The following is a 19494-nucleotide window of genomic DNA, read 5'->3' on the forward strand; positions in this document are numbered from 1 at the left end:
TTTTTAAGCCTGCCCATTCCATCTTAGAATCAATACTATGTACAGGTTCCAAGGCAGAAGAGCAGCAAAGCCTAGGCAATGGGGGTGAAGTGACTTGCCTAGGGTCACACAGCTAGGAAGTATCTGAGGCCAGATTGGAACCCAGGACCTTCTGTCTCTAGGCCTGGCTCTCCATCCACTGAGCCACCCAGCTGCCCCCTTGACCTTCATTTTCAAAGAAAACTTTATACATACACACAAATCATTATACATACATACATACCTACGTATTGGACAAGAACTGTCTCTCCTTTTCCTTATATTCCTCTGCTTAGCTCTGAAATGCTCATGGATTGAGTGGTCACTGTCCTATTCAGGTGGGCTCAATTCAACAAACACTTCCTAAATGCGTACTGTGGACAGAATCCTTGCAAACTTGGAAAGAAAGGAAGGCCTGAGTTTGAATCCTACCCCTGTCACTTTGAGCAAATTGCTTACGTTACCTCTCTGAGCTACAGACAGCTCTCAAAGGTGCATTCTGTGTAGGGACTGCCCACCCTGGGAGTCCCAGTGTCTGGGAAATCTTAGGTTCTTGACACCTTGATTTCCATGTGAGACTCCTTCCTGGCACCAGCAAGCCGAAGTTGAATGACAATCTGGACTCTCTGCACTCCCCTGGAGGAGGAAGGGGGCAGTGAGGTGGCTCAGGAGGTAGAGCCACGCTTGGAGTTGGGAGGACCTGATACTTTTTAGCTATGTGGCTCCAGGCACGTCATTTAACCCCGATTCCCTGATCTTTGCCCGTCTGTCTGAGAGTTGTTACTAGGAAGAAGGTGAGAACTTACAAAATATCCTCAAAGAAGGGAAAAGGAAGTCTGTGCATATGCACGTGGACACCCAGTCTCGAGCCCACACCTAGCATGCCATGGCAGAGAGTGAGTTGGCCTCGTGGCCAAGAAGACTTCTCTTTCAGTGTTTCCTTTGATTGTGTAGTTGATCTTCCCATGATCCGTAAGCCTTGTTATGAGGCCAGTGGCGTGGGGGCTTGGTGGGAGAAGGGGACGTAACTATGGACCAGAGCAGTCAGGGCAGGCTTCCTGGTGGCAGTGGGCTTTGAAGGACAGGTATGATTTGAGGAAAGGGAGGGTGGCCAGAAGGGCCTTCCAGGAGAAGAAAGGCCTGGGGCCTGGCTGAGGCTGGCCTGGGTTTGGGAGGGCCTGCTAGCTGAGCTATACTAGATAGTTCTCCCTGTCTTTCTCCAGGTGAAATAATCATGTACCAGTGGTACATCCCTGAACGTTCGGGCCCTGGGCCTAACGACTCAGCCTGCATCCCCTGGCTCTATTACTCTGACGTGGACCCCATCAAGGTAAAGCACTGCCTGTCTCCCTGTGAGGACAGGGTAGGGATCACAGGCCTCAGGCTGCTGGAATGCCTCTGGCTGTCTGGAGCACCTCAATGCTCTGATCTCAAGGGTTTTCTTCTGTGCTAAAGAACTGGTTCCTGGGAGTCAGGAGTCCTGGGTTCTCTTCCCAGCTCTGCCTCTGACATGGCCAGATCCCTGGCCTCCATCCTCAACTCCAAGCTAGGGACCAGAATGCCTGCACTCACCTTCCCCAGCCTGTTGTCAAGAAAGCACTTTGTAATAATCCCTGGGAATGGGAGCTCTAGAGATGAGGGTTCGAGTTAGTGTGTAAAGGTAGTGAGTTCCCTGTCAGCAGAAGTCTTTAAGAAGAGGTTAGCTGCATTTGTACAACCCAGGGGAATTGCTTGCCGGCTCTGGGAGAGGAACATGGAAAAAGATTTCAGAATAATCTTTTTAAAACAGAAGAGGTTAGCTTGTTGGAGAGGAGTTCTTAGTCCCTTGGTCCCAGCTCTGAGATCTTTAGGTTCTCTGGGGGGACAGAGGACACTGGGGTGTGTGGATGTGCCTCTCTTGGGGCAGGATTCCAGGAAGCCAGGGCCCAATCTGGTGCACAGGATCCTGGTTCTACATTGGGCAGCCCTCCTAGGCCAACCCACTCATCTTTCTTTTTGCCCCTTACCTCCCATCTTAGAATCAATACTAAGTTTCTGTTCCAAGGCAGTAAGGGCTAGGTAATGGGGTTAAGTGACTTGGCCAGGATCACGCAGCTGGGAAGTGTCTGAGGCCAGATTGGAACCCGAGACCTCCTGTCTCCAGGCCTGGTACTCTATTGCCAGAGCCACTTCACTGGCCCTCAACCCACTCATCTCATAGAGGAGGATCCTGATACTTGCCCAAGGTTTTACCTGTATATGATCCTAGATCCAGAGGAGAAGGGGCCCCTGGGGCTATCTGGTGTAACCCCCTTATTTTACAGAACAGGAAACCAAGGTCTAGGGAGAGGTGACTTGCCCGAGACCACTCATAGGATCTTAACTCTGGAGCTGGTAGGGCCCTTAGAGGCTATGGAGTCCAACCCTCTACTTTTAGAGAGGAGAATACTGAAGCATAGAGAGAAAGTACTTGCCCAAAGTCATATCTACTAATGCTGTGAACATCCCACTTGTTCCAGTTCTGAGGAGTGGGTGAGGGGCACCCCCAACCCTTTTGCTTTTCTCTTCTAGGATATGTACAGTGGCCTGGTAGGGCCCCTGGTCATCTGCCAGCCAGGGACTCTCACAGAGGCTGGGCGCCGCAAGGACGTGGGCAGGGAGTTCGCCCTGCTCTTCCTGATCTTCGATGAGAACCAGTCGTGGTACCTGGAGGAGAACGTGGCAGCCCATGGCCCCCAAGGCTCAAGCCATGTCAACCTGCAAGATGAGAACTTCCTAGAAAGCAACAAGATGCACGGTTTGTGGGCCCCCGTGGAGTTCAGTGGAGGGTGGGGCCCAGCAGGGAGAGGCCTCTCTACGTGCCCCATCCGCTCGCTTGTCCAGTGTGGTGAGGCAAGCTTTCTGGGGCCTGAAGCCAGGCTTTCTGTCAGAGCTTATAGCCCTCGATGACTCCCTCAAGTGGGATTGTGCACCCTTCCCAGACAACCACAGAATGATGGCCCAGAAGGAATCAGGGAGCACAATGATAGAATGCTAGCACTCCAAGGTCCTCCAAGGCCAACTAGTCTAAGGTGCTCATTTTACAGAGGAGGAAACCGAGGTACACAGAGGAGGAAGAAATTAGCCAAGGTCACACCCAGGGTCCTAGACTGAGGGCTGGCAGGGTTCTCAAGGGCCATCTAGGCCAAATTCTTCTTATTACCAAGGAGAAAAGTGAGGCCCATGGAGGTCAAGTGACTTGCCCAAACAGCTTCATAAGCAACATGGGGTGGATTAGAATTCAGGCCTCATGATTCCCAGCCCCATATTCTTTCTACTGGGCTATGTCTCACTATACCACGCTGTCTGGCTATAACCCCTTTGCTCTTGGAGTTTAGATTCTGATCAGAGGAGACAAGAATTGTCTGCAGGGAAAGCAAGGGATGGTGGTGAGGGGCCTTGTGAGGAATGACCTTGTGATTGAATGAATGAATGAATGAATGAATGAATGATCAAATGATCGAAAAGCATTGCTCTTGATAATTTTATAGCGCATACTTACTGGGTACTTGGGCTAGGCTAAGGTTTGGTGATTCCGATACAAAGGTGATTCCCTGCCTTCCACAAAGGACTCAGATACTGCCATTTTCTGTAGTGGAGAGAACCCTCCGAAGAGAAGGGCTGCTCAGGAAGGCAGTTTTGGTCTGGTGGCAGAGGGGCACAGGGGCCATGCACACTGGGCAGGCCATTGGCACAGCCCTTCCCAAAGCAATGGCAATGTTGGTTGCTTGTCAAGGATGGAGAAGGTAGCATTGGTTTGGCTAGAAGAGGCCTAGAAGATCCAGTAATGTGGCCAGGAGGAAAAAACACTGGATTTGCATTCCTGGGACCTGGGTTCCAGTCCTGGCTTTGCCACTTATTACCTGTACAAGACCCTTTCTTTGGGCCTCAGTTTCCTCTGGAAAATGAAGGGATTGGACTGGAGAGCCTTTCAAACTCAAAATCCTATGATCCCCATTTTATAGATTTGGGAATTGTGGCTAAGATTGATTGAGGGACTTACTTGAGGTAAATAGTAAGGAACACAGTTGAGATTTGAACCTGTGTTCTCTGAATCTAAATCCTTTGCTCTACTGCCTCAGGAGGTAAACAGCATGGTGGGCTGGGCTGGTCAGGGCATTCATTCATTCATCCCACCATATAAACAGGTTTTAGATGCTCCTTCTCTGAAAGGTCCTGCACTAGGTTTCATGGAGGAGGCGGGCAGGACTCGCATACATGCAGGGAAGGGGAGGGGATTCCAGCCTGCTATTTGTACAGTGAGCACCTGATTGAAGTATGTTGGAGAGGTGTTAGACATCAGGCTGCAAAAGTAAGGTGGGGGCATTTATTGAGGGACTTTGGATTTGAATCAATTCAATCTTGCAAAGGCACTAGGGAGCCAAAGACCAAAAGGAAATACCTCCTGCCCTCAGATGGCTTACCTTCGGGGGGGGGGGGGGGGAGCGTGTGGGTGTAATGTAAAGGGAACAGAGGCAGGAGAGTGCCTATACCCTAAGGGGGCTGGCCAGGTGCCAGCCCCCTTTACAGGAGGGGATGGTGAGCTGAGCCTTGCAGGAATGCCCGGATTCTGGAACAGAGGAAGGGAGGGAAGGAGGGAAGGCATGCCCAACATAAGGGTGCGTGGAGGTGGGAACTGAGTGTCTGTCCAGTTTGGGGAATATCTGGTAATTTAGCTTGTTTGCCTGGACCAGAGGTTATGTGAAGACAGGACTGCAATGGCAGGCCAAAGCCCCGTTGTGGAGTTCAGTTCCAGGTTTGAGAATTTCCATTTGATCCCAGAGGCGCTGGGGAGCCATCGCAGGTATCTGCCCATCAGCGGTGGGCTGAGCCTCCCAGTTCAGTGCTCGCTTGGGTAGCTAAAAGGGGGATGGCCGATTTGCTGGCAGTGTGCAGGATGCAATAGAGAAGCCAAAGATAGAAGAGGGAAGTCAAACCAATTAGGAGGTGAGGGGTGGCAAGGACGTGCTCTGGGCCGGGGGCCGTGTGGGTGGAGAGAGAAGGAGCCAAGGAGCCAGATGTAAGAGATGCCGTCAATGTCAGCTCCCCAAGCCTTCCTGAGTCATGACAGCCTCCTTCGACTTGGCTGTCTGGTCCAACTCAAACATGTTTGAAAGGAAAAGAATCTCCCCAATAATGGACCTGACAAGTTGCTTTTTAATTAGCTGCTAATTGGCTGGGGGGGTGGAGATGAGGGAGAAGAAGGCCCGAGCTTCTAAAGCTGGCTGGAACACTCACTCACTGCTGGGCTCCTCCTTAGAAATAGGCAAGGTTAAAGGGGAGGCAGCTTTCAGGGGAAGGATGCCAGGCAAAGGCTTGGATCTCTCCCCAGTAGGTAGCAGGAGACTGTTGAAAAGGAACAGCACAGCGGAGTGGGAAGAACCCTGGACTTGGAATGACAAGACCCAGTTTTGAATCATGGCTCTGTCATGACCTTTAATCATTTCCCCTCTTGGAAACTCATTTCTCTGATTGCTAAAAATGGTACCACTTCCTGTGGAGCTTGGGAGATCATGTCAGAGGCTCTCATGCACCAGCACTGAGCAAGAGCCAACCATGTGCGCCCTGTACTTGGCATCGATAGAAATGAATCAGTCACTGGCTTCCAGGAGCTCGCATTCTGTCAGGGGACACAAGACATCCATGTATGAGATACATGGCACACATGAAGTAAATTTGCAGCTGGGGGTCAGGAAAGGCTTCCTGGAAGAATGATGCTTGGGATGGGATTTGGGAAGATGACAGAGATTCCAAAAGGTGGTACCAAGGAGGGAGTGCACACCAGCCTTAGGACACAGCATGGGCAAACACGTGGAGCCAGCAGATGGAATGCCTCGTGTGAGGAACTCTAAGGCTGGTTTGGCTCTTGGAGCATGTGAAGGGGAGTAATGTGTAACAAAAGTAGGAACGTGGGCTCATTGTACTAGAACTGAGCACAACCTCAGAGGACATCTAGCTCAACCCACTCTCTTGATTTTATTTATTTATTAACCCATACCTTCTGCCTTAGAATCAATCTTGTATATTAGTTCTAAGAAAGAAGAGTGATAAGGGCTAGGCAATGAGGGTTAAGTGACTTGCCCAGCCAGGAGGTGTCCGAGGCCAGACCTGAACCCAGGACCTCCCATCTCTAAGTCCACTAAGCCACCTGGCTGTCCCTGCCCCACCAACTTTTGATAAAAGAGAACCTGAACCTCAGAGAGAAGGTCTCACAGGTAATAAGTAGCAGAGCTGAGATTCAAACCCATGTCCTTTGACTCGTGGTGCACTGTGCTTTGCCAATCTGGTTGGAGCCAGGTTGGGAAGCTCTTAAAATGCTCAAGAGTTCAATCCCAGAGGCAATAGGTGGTCACTGACATTTCTTTTTTTCTCCCATTTGAATTAGTTTATTTAGTTGATTTAGAACATTATTCCTTGGTTACAATAATCACATTGTTTCCCTCTCTCCCCTCCACCCACCCCGCACAATTTCATTGGGTATTACTTGTGTCCTTGATCAGAACCTATTTCCATGTTGTTGTTTGCATTGGGATGTTCATTCAGAGTCTACATCCCCAACCATATCCCTTTGACCCATGTATTCAGGCAGTTGTTTTTCTTTGGTGTTTCTACTCCCACAGTTCTTCCTCTGGATGTGGATAGTGGTTTTTCTCGTAGATTCCTCCATGTTGTTCATTGTCACTGCATTTCCGCTAATGGAGAAGTCCATTACATTCGATTGCACCAGAGTGTATCAGTCTCTGTGTACAATGTTCTCCTGGTTCTGCTCCTTTCGCTCTGTATCACTTCCTGGAGGGTGTTCCAGGCTCCATGGAATTCCTCCACTTTATTATTCCTTTTAGCACAATAGTATTCCATCACCAACATATACCACAATTTGCTCAGCCATTCCCCAATTGATGGGCATCCCCTCATTTTCCAATTTTTGGCCACCACAAAGAGTGCAGCTATGAATATTCTTGTACAAGTCTTTTTCCTTATTATCTCTTTGGGGTACAAACCCAGCAGTGCTATAGCTGGATCAAAGGGCAGACAGTCTTTTATCGCCCTTTGGGCATAGTTCCAAATTGCCCTCCAGAATGGTTGGATCCATTCACAACTCCACCAGCAATGCATTAATGTCCCTACTTTGCCACATCCCCTCCAGCATTCATTATTTTCCTTTGCCATCATGTTAGCCAATCTGCTAGGTGTGAGGTGATACCTCAGAGTTGTTTTGATTTGCATCTCTCTGATTATAAGAGATTTAGAACACTTTTTCATGTGCTTATTAATAATATTGATTTCTTTAACTGAAAATTGCCTATTCATGTCCCTTGCCCATTTATCAATTGGAGAATGGCTTGATTTTTTGTACAATTGATTTAGCTCTTTGTAAATTTGAGTAATTAGACCTTTGTCAGAGGTTTTTGTTATGAAGATTGTTTCCCAATTTGTTGCTTCCCTTCTGATTTTAGTTACATTGGTTTTGTTTGTAAAAAAATTTTTAATTTGATGTAATAAAAATGATTGATTTTACATTTTGTGACTTTTTTCTACCTCTTGCTTGGTTTTAAAGTCTTTCCTTTCCCAAAGATCTGACAAGTATACTATTCTGTGTTCACCTAATTTGCTTATAGTTTCCTTCTTTATATTCAGGTCATTCACCCATTCTGAGTTTATCTTGGTGTAGGGTGTGAGGTGTTGATCCAAACCTAATCTCTCCCATACTGTCTTCCAATTTTCCCAGCAGTTTTTTTTATCAAATAGTGGGTTTTGGTCCCCAAAACTGGAATCGTTGGGCTTATCATAGACTGTCCTGCTGAGGTCATTTACCCCGAGTCTATTCCACTGATCCTCCTTTCTGTCTCTTAGCCAGTACCACATTGTTTTGATGACCACTGCTTTATAGTATAGTTTGAGAGCTAGGACTGCAAGTCCTCCTTCCTTTGGATTGTTTTTTCATTATTTCCCTGGATATCCTTGATCTTTTGTTCTTCCAAATGTACTTTGTTATGATTTTTTCTGATTCAGTAAAAAAGTTTTTTGGTAGTTCAATGGGTATGGCACTAATAAGTAAATTAATTTGGGTAGGATGGTCATTTTTATTATGTTAGCTCATCCCACACATGAGCAATCAATGTTTTTCCAATTGTTTAGATCTAATTTTAATTGTGTGGTGAGTGTTTTGTAGTTGTGTTCATATAGTTCCTGTGTTTGTCTCAGCAGATAGATTCCTATGTATTTTATATTGTCTAGGGTTATTTTAAATGGAATTTCCCTTTCTAATTCTTGCTGCTGAAATGGGTTAGAGATATATAGAAATGCTGATGACTTATGTGGGCTTATTTTGTATCCTGCAACTTTGCTAAAATTGTTGATTGTTTTGACTAGCTTTTTGGTTGATTCTCTAGGATTCTTTAAGTAGACCATCATATCATCCGCAGAGTGATAGCTTGGTCTCCTCATTGCCTATTTTAATAGCTTCAATTCACTTTTCTTCTCTAATTGCTACTGCTAGTGTTTCTAGTACAATGTTAAATAATAGAGGTGATAATGAGCATCCTTATTTCACTCCTGATCTTATTGGGAGGCTTCTAGTATATCCCCATTGCAGATGATATTTGCTGATGGTTTTAGATATATACAGTTTATTATTTTTAGGAAAGGCCCTTCTATTCCTATACTTTCTATTGTTTTCAATAGGATTGCATGTTGTATTTTGTCAAAGGCTTTTTCTGCATCTATTGAGATAATCATGTTGTTTTTGTTGGTTTGCTTGGTCAATTATGTGGATGGTTTTCCTAATATTGAACCATCCTTGCATTCCTGGTATGAATCCTACCTGGTCATAGTGGATGACCCTTGTGATGACTTGCTGGAATATTTTTGCTAGTATCCTATTTAAGATTTTTGCATCTGTATTCATTAAGGAGATTGGTCTATAGTTTTTTTTTCTCTGTTTTTGATCTGCCTGGCTTTGGAATCAGTACCATGTTTGTGTCGTAAAATGAATATGGTAGAACTCCTTCTTGGCTTATTCTGACAAATAATTTGAATAATATTGGGATTAATTGTTCTTTGAATGTTTGATAGAATTCATTTGTGAATCCATCTGGACCTGGGTTTTTTTTTAGGGAGTTCCTTGATGGCTTGTTCAATTTCTTTTTCTGATATGGGATTGTTTAGGTAATTTATTTCTTCCTGTGTTAGTTTAGGCAATTTATATTTTTGTAAGTATTCATCCATATCACCTAGATTGCCATATTTTTGCCATATAATTGGGCATAATAGTTTTTAATGATTGCCTTAATTTCTTCTTCATTAGAGGTGAGGTCTCCCTTTTCATCTTGGATACTGTCAATTTGATTTTCTTCTTTCCTTTTTTTAATTTGATGGACCAGCACTTTGTCTATTTTATTTGTTTTTTCAAAATACCAGCTTCTAGTCTTATTTATTAAATCAATAGTTCTTTGACTTTCAATTTTATTAATTTTTCCTTTGATTTTTAGGATCTCTAATTTAGTCTTTATCTGAGGATTTTTAATTTGTTCACTTTCTAATTTTTTTTAATTTGCATACCCAATTCATTGATCTCTGCCCTTCTTAATTTGTTAATATATGAACTCAAGGATAATAAATTTTCTCCTGAGTACTGCTTTGGCTGCATCCCATAGGTTTTGAAAGGATGTCTCATCATTGTCATTTTCTTCAATGAAGTTATTAATTGTTTCTATGACTTGTTCTTTAACTATCTGGTTTTGGAGAATTGTATTGTTTAATTTCCAATTAATTTTTAATTTACCTCTCCATGTACCCTTACTAATTATTATTTTCATTGCATTGTGATCTGAGTAGGTTACATTTATTATTTCTGCCCTTTTGCACATGTTTGCAATGTTTTTATGCCCTAATACATGGTCAATTTTTGTGAATGTACCATGTGCTGCTGAAAAGAAGATGTATTCCCTTTTGTCCCTATTTATTTTTTTCCACATGTCTACTAACTCTAATTTTTCTAAGATTTCATTCACTTCTCTTACCTCTTTCTTATTTATTACTGGCATTTCTCACTAAGCCAGTGAGATGGCCAGCTGTATGCTTTGGCACTGCCATTTTGGCAGCCAAGGGGAGGATGGATAGGAGGAGAGAGGGGCCTGAGGTAGAGAGCCCAATTAGGAAGGGACTGCAGTAGTACAGGCCACCACTGGCAAGGGCCTGGCCTTGAGTGGTGGTTGTGGGGGTGGAGGCAGAGTGGATGACCAGCCATGGCCACATGGTCAAGAATGTCTCTAAGGCTAGTGGCAACCTGGGAAACAAAGAATGGCTAGTTTCCTGGACAAAAGTGGGAGAGAAGTGAGTTTGGAGAGAAAGCATGAGTTGTGTTTTGGATTTGATGAGTTTGCCATGCCTATGGGACATCCTCTTTGAAACGTGCCATATGCTATTGGTGATATGAGACTTGAGCTCAGGCCTAGGACTGGATGTATATTGTTTTGGAAGCCATCTTGTCTATGTAGATGATAACTAAATATGCAATAACTGTTGAGATCAGAGAGAGAGAGAACGGGGGTGGGGAGGAGATAGGGCTCAGGATAGAGCATGGGGGATGCCCACAGACACTGGGCATGCCATAGATGAAAATCCTGCAAATGAGACTGAGGAAGTGCAGTCAGATAGGCAGGAAGAGAACCAGGAGAGGGCAATCAACAGAGCCAAAGGCTACAAAGAGGGCAGGGACTTAGATGAGGATGGAGAATGGGTCCCTGGATTTGGAGGCCATGAAGTCATTGGCAACTTTAGAGAGAGTCCATCCAGATGAATGGTGAGGTCAGAAGCTGTCCTATGGAGGATTGAAGAGGGAGAGAAAAGGAAGTGGCAGCAATTTGGGTTTTGTTTTTCACTGAGTTTTTATGTAGAATCATTTGTAAGCTCTAGGCTGCTCTAGACACATCAGCTATTAAGAAAGATCCTTGATCCAGAGGGCAGGGATATTGTGACTGTGGTTAAGGCAGATTCAATCAGACCCACTTGAAGGATGGAGCAGGGGGCAGAGAGATTTGGGAATGGTCCAGATGTGAGTTAATGGGTGGGTGGGGCACAAAGGGAGGCAATGGGAATGGAGACAAGAGGACAGATGAACAGCAGAGACTTTCCTCCTTCTTTGCAGCCATCAATGGGAAGCTGTATGCCAACCTCAAAGGGCTGACCATGTACCAAGGAGACCGGATAGGCTGGTACATGCTGGCCATGGGTCAGGATATTGACTTGCACACAGTCCACTTCCATGCAGAGAGTTTCCTCTACCAGGTGAGTGGGGTAGGTAGAGCTGGCAAAGAGGCAGGAGGTCACTGAGTCAGTGGATGGAGACATAAGAGCCAGGAAAAGGCAAAGGGAAGAGGAGGGAACAGGGTTGTCAACTGCCCTGTTGCAAAGGAGAAGAGTGTTTACTGGGTCCTGGGGCCTTGCCCCTCTTGCTTTTGTGGCTCTAAGATAACTAGAAGGTCCTGCACTTTGATTCAGAGGAGGAGTTTCATAAGCACAGGCTAGAGAGCAATTTGTGTAGGGAGAAGAAGGGGCTGAGGTGGTCTTGGAGGACCACCAACTCAGCAAGTGAACCGTGTGATGCAGCAGCCCTCCAAAAGTGACTTAGGCTGCATTGAGGGAGGCCCGGTGGCCAGAAGGATGGAGATCCGAGTCTTGGTGTGCACTACTTGGGTTAGTCTCTGTGTACAAGGAGACTTCCATGAACCCAAGAGCTGCCTGCAGAGCGCAATCAGGATGATGAGAGAGACCCCTGTATGAGGAGTGGGGGAAGATCTGGGTCTCTTGAGCCTGAAGAAGAGACTTGGGGGAGAGGACGCACATGCTGACACTCCTTTGGCAGGGGGAGAGGATTAGCTTTGTTCTGCTTGGCCCCAGGGGGCACAACAAGGAATAACCGAGGCATATCTAGGGCAGCAGGAAAAACGTGTGTATGTGTGTGTAAGTATCTGAACTGCGTGTGGTTATGTGTCTGAGCATAGGCATTTGTCTCTGTTTTTATGTGTCCGTGTATGTGTGTGGACTCTGGGTTTCCGGTGTGTCCAGGCATGTTTTTATATGTCTAAATCTGTTTGTGGAGTTCCGTGTGCATGTATGTGTCTGTTTGTACCCGGGTACATGGTTTTGTGTCTGGGTGATTATGTGTATGTGTGTGTGTTTCCATGTGGGATGTGTCTGTGCATCTGTGTGCTTTTGTGTTTTCTTTGTATGTATGTTCTGTGCGTCAATACGTGTATATGTGTGTTTATCTGTATAGCTTTCTGCGCATGTATCTGTTTCTGTTCATTTATGTGGATCTGTATGTATCTATATCTATCACCAATCTATTTAGAATCCATTTCTCTGTCTTTCCATCCCTCCCTCCCTCCCTCCGTCTGTCTGTCTGTCTGCTATCTATCTCTCTATCTCTACGTATCTGTTTCTTTTTTCCCTCTGTATTTTCTGTTGTGAGCCTTTGTGCATGTGTTCCTTTGTGTTTCTCTGTGTGTTTCTGCGTGTCTGTCTATGTTTCGGTCCTTCTCACTGGGTTTTTCTATGTCTTTGTTTCTGCCTGTGAGTGTTTTCTGTGTGTATGTCTGTGTCTGCATGTTTCTGTCTGTCTCTGTGTATAACCGTGTGTGTCTCTGTGTGTTTTTCTCTATGTGTCTGTGTGTTTCTGCGGATGTGGGTGTGTATCTGTGCTTGTGGCTGTGTGTCTGTGTGTGTAGGGGTATTGCTTCTCTCAGCAGAGAGGCCAAACGAGTCACCCAGTGATGCCCCCTCTTGTAAGGAGGGGATTCTTGGAGCTCCTACTCTAACTTGGGATCTCTCCTCCCTCTGAGAAGCTCACTGCACAAGGTGTGCGTGGGACAAGAGCCCCAGTGGGATGGGCCCTGGGGCCCACCCCTTGCTTAATGCACAAGACCGCTTCCCAGTCTTCCCAAAGTCCTAGGAGACACCTTGAAGGCAGCCATTCCAGCTGAGGAGGAGAGGGAGGAGACCAAGGCCTTGGGAGGGTCAGTTCTTTGTCCAAGGTCCCACAGAGGATCCTACTTCTCAGAGGCCACCCAGTCCAGGAGTTCTTCACCTCAGGTCTTGGAAGGTGTTGTTTGATGTTTGAGAAAGTCTGTGTCAGTAGAATTGGTTTCCTTTGGAATCCTCTGCTTTTTGTTTTTTGCACTTAGAAACTTGATTCAGAGAAGAGGCCCATGGGCTTCAGCAGCCCAATGGCCCAAGGGGTCCCTGACAACAAAGGTTACGAATCCCTGATCTGGTCCAATCTCCCCATCTTGCCAATGAGGAAACTGAGGCCCTGGGATTGGAAAGGCGTTACCCAAGGTTCCACAGCAATTAGAAATATGAAATGTGATTTGGCCTTAGGACTTTCTGACTCTCAATCCATGTTTCTTCATAGCTTCCAGGCTTAACAGGGCTGGAAGGAAGAGCTCCAAGTAGAAGAGGAGGAATCTAGATTCTTCTATAGTGAAGAAGTGTTGGCATGGCACCAAAATGCTATCCTTGTTCCTAGTTTAGGTCAAGAATACCAACAGAGATTGGGCAGCCCTCTTGGCCTAAGTTGGATGGCCCCTTCTGTCTGCCTGTTTGAGAGAGAGACTCAGAATCATACGGTTCTTAGCTCTGAGAGGCTCATGGCATACCTGGAATTCTCCAGGGCTTGGTGGACCAGCTCCACTTCTACCCTTCATTGATCACATCTCTTTGATAGAATGGGGAGAGCCACCGAGCCGATGTGGTGGACCTGTTCCCAGGGACCTTTGAGGCAGTGGAGATGGTGGCTACCAACCCTGGAACGTGGCTGATGCACTGTCATGTGGCTGACCATGTCCATGCTGGCATGGAGACACTCTTCACTGTCCTGGCCCGAGGAGGTAAAGTTGAAGAAAGGGGGATGGTTAGGGTATGTCTCAAAGGACCCCAAGGTTTAGAACCCAGAATGCAGAGCTCAGAGAGGTCTTAGAACGAAGAATCTTAGAGCTAGGAGGGCCTTAGGTCAGGGAAGGTCAGAACCAGGAGAGGCCTTAAAACACAGAATGCCAAATCTAGAATGGGCCTTAGAACATAAAATGTTAGAGTTGGAAAAGACCTTGGAACAGGGAATGTCAGAGCTTGGAGAAACCTTAGAACCCAGAACATCAGCTCTGAGAGGGACTTTAGAACAGAACCTGTAAAAACTAGGAGGATTCTTAGAACACAGATCATCAGACCTGGAATGGCTTCAGGAGTTCTAGCCTCATCCTAAAACTGAGGGGGAGACCAAGGCCCATAGGGACTTGACACACCCGAGATCACACAGCATTTTCATTATTGGCAGAACTGGCACTCTAGTGTCCCCAGTTTTCCTGCTCTCCCATTAGTGGCTGCCACTAACCCTCTGTAACATGGGAATATCCCATCCTAGAGTTCCCATAAGCCCCTGGAGAAAGAAATAAGGTGCTAAGTCTGAGGGGGAGGACTAAGCTACCGCCTCTTTTTTCACAGAGCCCATGATCACGATCACAACTGGCAGTGAAGGAAAAGGACCAGGTATGGGGGTTGCCATCTGAGCAGGGAGTGCCTGGGATTGTAGGGGAGAGAAATGGCTGGGGCCCTGACTAGCTCGGGGCGTGTGTGTCTCCCACCCGGAGGCCCCAAGCAGCATGGCTCCAACCAGACAGAGCTGGCTCTGGCTGGCTCTTGATAAGTCAGGAGGAGGGGGCCTCTCTGCAGGTGACAGACACCAGAGGCCAGGCACCGGCTATTTTTATTTCATCAGTCTCCTCTGTGCCTGCAGAATACTAAGCAGCTCAAATGCTACTAACACAACAAAACCTTGGGTTTAGACCTGCCACAGACCTCAAAGATTATCGGGTCCAAGGGCTTCATTTGTCAGAGGAGGAAACTGAGGTTTAGATAGGGATCAGCAGAGAGCTGCCCTGTGCCTGGCGCATACTGGGTGCTTAGTCAGTGCTTTTGGAGGCATGGCTGGCTGGCTGAGTTGATCGATTTAATGGGAGACCATCATAAATGTGGAACTGGAAGGTTCTCAGAGGCCTTTGAGTCTAGCCCCATCATTTTACAGATGAGGAAGCGGAGAGTAAGTTAAATGCCCAGGGTCACACAGCAAGAAAGTGTCTGAGTTGGGATTTGAACTCAGTTCTTCCTTACCGGCTGCTACATCACTTGTGCTCTCTGGGCCTGCTTTGCTAGGCCTCCACCTTCAGCAAAACTTCTCCCCAGCCTTAGGTGCACTTAGCCACTATCTAGCTAATAATGGCAGTCCACATTTCCAGAGTACTTTTCTATCTGTTTTCTTGGTTGATCCCTACAACGAATGGAGAGGGAAGGCAAGCACCCATCCCTCTTTCACTAGGAGGAAAAGATCTCAAAGAAGTTGAGTTGCCCAGGGTCACACAACTAGTGGCTCTTTGACCCCAGATCCATTAGCTTCCATCCAACTGCCCTTTACACAAACTCCCTATTAGTGGCTGGCCATGCCCCGCTCAGCCCATCTCAGTGGGTCACTCCTTACAATTTCCCTCTGTTCCAGAAACAGCTTTTGAAGATGTGACGGGGACCAAAGTGAAGATCCTGGGCATGGAAGTCCCTGAGAAGGATGCCGAGACGCTGGCCGTGGTCCTCGTCGTTGTGGGGCTTATCCTTCTCATCATCGTGGTAGTCCTGGCAGGAGTCCTGTGCTACCAGCAACGGCAGAGGAATCTGCGACGCAACAGGAGATCCATCCTGGATGATAGCTTCAAGCTTTTGTCCCTTAAACAATAGGAGCTGCGCCCAGGGGCCCACATCAGCTTTGGAAGTTGGGGATGGGGTGGAGCGGAACTTCCCATAACACTAACCTACATGAACTCTGTGCCCTAGAGTAGGTTAAAAACAATGACCACCATGACAACAACAGCCTCAAACTTCCCAACAGCCTCTGGTGCCCCTCCAAAAACTATTAGATATGTCCAGCTGTGAGGGTGGGCCCTGACAGCCTCCTGAAGTCTGACCCTTCTTTCACCCCAGAATGTGGCACCTGGAGAAAGAAAGAACAGGCCAACTACAGGCTCTGAGGCCCAGCCAACTGGAGGGAGATGCCACATCTGCACCAAAAGGTCCAAGAATGGGGATAAGTGTGGGGCCATGGAAGGCAGGGCCTGTCTTGGACCTTGATTCTCCTTGGGGCTGATTGCTTTACAAGGGGTTGGACTGGTTAAGGGAGGTTGGTAGGTAGAAAAATGTCAGCTCTGGAAGGCAGATCTCTCAATGGGCACAGGTCCATGCCCAGAGGGAGGGCCTAGTATGCTGTGTCCTGATGTCATTCATAGCAAACACTGTTAATTAAAGAGCTGATGGAACCTGGGAGCAAAGGACTAAAGTGGAGGGAGGGAGGCTGCACTGACACAAAATACTACTGTTTTTGTAGTCCAACACCCTACCCCCCAGTGTGGGCATCTCTTCTACAGCATCTGTGGTGGTCATTGGGTATCTGGTTCATCCCCCTACCCTTGGGAGGACCTGACCTTCCCCTGGCCGGACATTAAGGGGTCTCTCTTGCTCTCCAGAGGTCTCTTGGCATCTCATTCTGCTTGGGAGTAAGGAAAACATGCCAACCAAAAGACTGAACAGTTAAGATGAGAGTAGGAAAGAGAGCGCTGGCTCCTTTGGTATATTTGGCAAGAGGGAAGGAGACTGGGTAGGAAATATCCTAGAGCAGTGATGGTGAACCTTTTAGAGGGGCAGGTGATATGAGAAACATCCTCAGGTATGTGTGGAGAGGGGAACGGGGAACAGCCTGGCCCCACATCCCTCTGGCTTTCTAGTAAAAAACTCTGATAATCTCTGTGCTGGAGTAATGGTGCATGTACCCAGAGAGGACTCTGAGTGTCCCTTCTGGCACATGTGCCATAGGTTTGCCAGCAGGGTCCTAGAGCAAGATTCAGACTTGGGAAGTGGGGAGGAAGGGAGCCAGTGTGATGTGGCAGAGAGGATACAAGCTTTGAGATAAGGAAGACCTGAATTCAGTTACAGACATCACCTGGCTAAGTGACCCTGGGCAAGTTACCACTTCTTTTGGCCTCTGTGGCCCATAAGAACCTTTCTGGCTTTAAGTCTGAGCACCCTTGATTGTCTGAAGAGCTTAATCCAGAAATGGAAATCTAGTTTGGGATGCCATGAGATAATGTCAGATAGAGGGAGAGACTGAACTTACGTTAGCCTAGAGTAAGGGGAGAGGGATCTTTTAGGATCCCTCTAACCACTGAAAGAATAGGCCTAGTGGAGCCACTTGTATGGTAGGTAGGGTCTGTGTATAGCTGAGAGAACATTAATTCTAGGTGTTCCTAGACAATGTGCTCCTCTCTCCATCCTGCATTTGTAACCAGGATGCTTTTCCCTATAAGTTGACAGATCAATGAAGCCCTTGCTGGTACCCCAGAAGGAATGGTGAAGCAGAGGCAGAAGCAGGAGAGAGCATCATTGAAAGTGCTTGGTTGCATTCAACATGACACCCATGGCCTCCCCTAAAGCCCTGCCCCTTTTTTGAGATTTCTCCCTCCTCCTCCTCCTCCACTACACATACTCCTCCACGTTTCCTCATGTCCCACTTAATCACTGCTCTTGGCAGTGTGACTCCAAGTAGGTATCGTACCTCTCTAGGACTCAGTTTCCTCCTTTCTTGAATGAAGGTAGCCATCTTTGATGCTTAAAGTTGAGTTCTTGTTCACTAGAGACTAAACCGACTTCATTTGGTAGCTTAGAAAACGGAGACAGAATGACAGTGACTTGCTCAGAATCCTACACAGGTAGCAGAGCTTGAATGCCGGTCTTGTTTTGGGCTTCAGCTCCCACGCCCTTCCCAGTTGTAGGAACCATTGTAACTCCACGCACTCAGATAGATACCCAAGAGGCCAGGCCGCCACACTCAGCAGCTTTCTCAAAGGACACCGTTTCTAGTTGTCTTGGAAGTTTCCAACTGTTCATAATACTATGAGATGCCCAGGAGCCTTTAAAACATTCCTCAAATAATGCCTTTAATGACAAGAGAGTCTTTTGACCTGCTGGTTAATTTGAGGGGTTATGAAAACGCAGTGCACTCTGGGGACTAGAAACAATTATACTCTTGTATGCAAGTGGATCTTCTATCTCATCAGCACATGTACTCCACTCCATTACAGGGTGCAGATGGTACCCTGTCCATCCTAGGAGAGAGACTCTTCTCCAGGTCCTTTCCTAAAGCTGCTGCCCAATGGGCCAGTCAAAACTGAGGGAAGAGATAGTTCAATCTTGGGCTTCAGTTCCAGTGCCTGATGAGGGTGCTGAAGTTTAGATCCCTGTCACTCTTAAAGGGGAGGGGACAAGCATTTATTATGTGCCAGAAACCATGCCAACCACTACCTCATTTGATTCCTGCCATCATTCCGGGAAGTCGATACTTTTATGATCCCTCTTTGTTGAGAAGACTGAGGCAGATGCAGATAGAGGTGGTATGACTTGCCCAGGGTTATTCAGCTATTGAGGCCAAATTTGAACTTGAGTCTTCCCAATTCTAGTCCTACCTCTTTCTATATTTCAACACCTAGCTGTCACACATTAGTAGGGGGAAGGTTATCCTAGATCAATGATGGTGAACCTTTTAGACACTGTGTGCCCCCCCCCAACTGCATGCCATGCCCTTGCCCCTCTAGGCCAAGTTACCCAAGAAAAGGAGGGGAGTGGCCTGGGTGCTCTGCTCAGGGGAGGTAGTAAGCACTTCCATTGGGCTGCTGGGCAGAGGGGGCAGGAAGGCAGGGTGGAGAGGGGGAACAGCAGCTCTGGCAGAGGACAGCTCATGTGCCCATAGAGAGGTCTCTGCATGCCATCTCTGGCACACATGCCATAGGTTCACCATCATGGTCCTAAATAAATGGGGCCTGAAGACAAGCAAGATATTATTGGGAGTGCAGTAATGAGGAATAAAAGGATACTCTTTAATGTTTTAGAAGTGTGGTGTTTGTTTTTAAATTAGAGCTGATGATTTGATAGTTTGTTATGTGAATTCATGGGGAAGATAATTCAATAGAAGCTATGACTGCCAAAGTGGACTGGTTAGTTCTCCTTTAATCCCTTTTTCTCCAGACCTACTAGGAGCTGGCAGCATACAATGTCAGTACAGAAGAGCCCTTAGAACTTGGAATTTCAGAGCTGTGAAGGATCTGAGAACATAGGCTAGTCCTGTTCCCATAATGCCCCTCTCTTAGCCTAATTATTGCTCCTCTGTTCCTCTTCTGTAACCTAGAGTCTCTCCAATCTATCCATCATGTACAGTATCATAACCCATATCACCTCCACTACCAGATCATTTGAATTTACTCCAGGTTCTGGAATTCTGGAGGGACTACAAGGGATGCTGGGTAGAGAGATGGCCTCAGAACTGGGAAGATTTGTGGTCCAATCCCGCCTCTGACACACACTAGCTAT

At 46.9% G+C, this 19494-nt stretch overlaps 1 protein-coding gene across 2 annotated transcripts in view; it reads left to right on the forward strand.

Annotated features, from left to right (window-relative positions):
- HEPH (hephaestin) overlaps positions 1 to 19015 on the forward strand; it is a 60631-nt gene extending 41616 nt beyond the window's left edge. For both annotated transcript variants that reach the window (XM_056809720.1, XM_056809719.1), the window contains 6 exons: positions 1242 to 1348; positions 2569 to 2794; positions 11186 to 11325; positions 13766 to 13928; positions 14539 to 14583; positions 15587 to 19015. In XM_056809720.1, coding sequence (XP_056665698.1) covers positions 1242 to 1348; positions 2569 to 2794; positions 11186 to 11325; positions 13766 to 13928; positions 14539 to 14583; positions 15587 to 15819 — 914 coding nt within the window. In that variant the 3' untranslated portion in view covers positions 15820 to 19015. The remainder of the gene's footprint in view (positions 1 to 1241; positions 1349 to 2568; positions 2795 to 11185; positions 11326 to 13765; positions 13929 to 14538; positions 14584 to 15586) is intronic.
- Positions 19016 to 19494: the final 479 nt, after the last annotated feature.

This window comes from Monodelphis domestica, chromosome X (genome assembly GCF_027887165.1).
Source record: "Monodelphis domestica isolate mMonDom1 chromosome X, mMonDom1.pri, whole genome shotgun sequence".
NCBI classification, from domain to species: Eukaryota; Metazoa; Chordata; class Mammalia; order Didelphimorphia; family Didelphidae; genus Monodelphis; species Monodelphis domestica.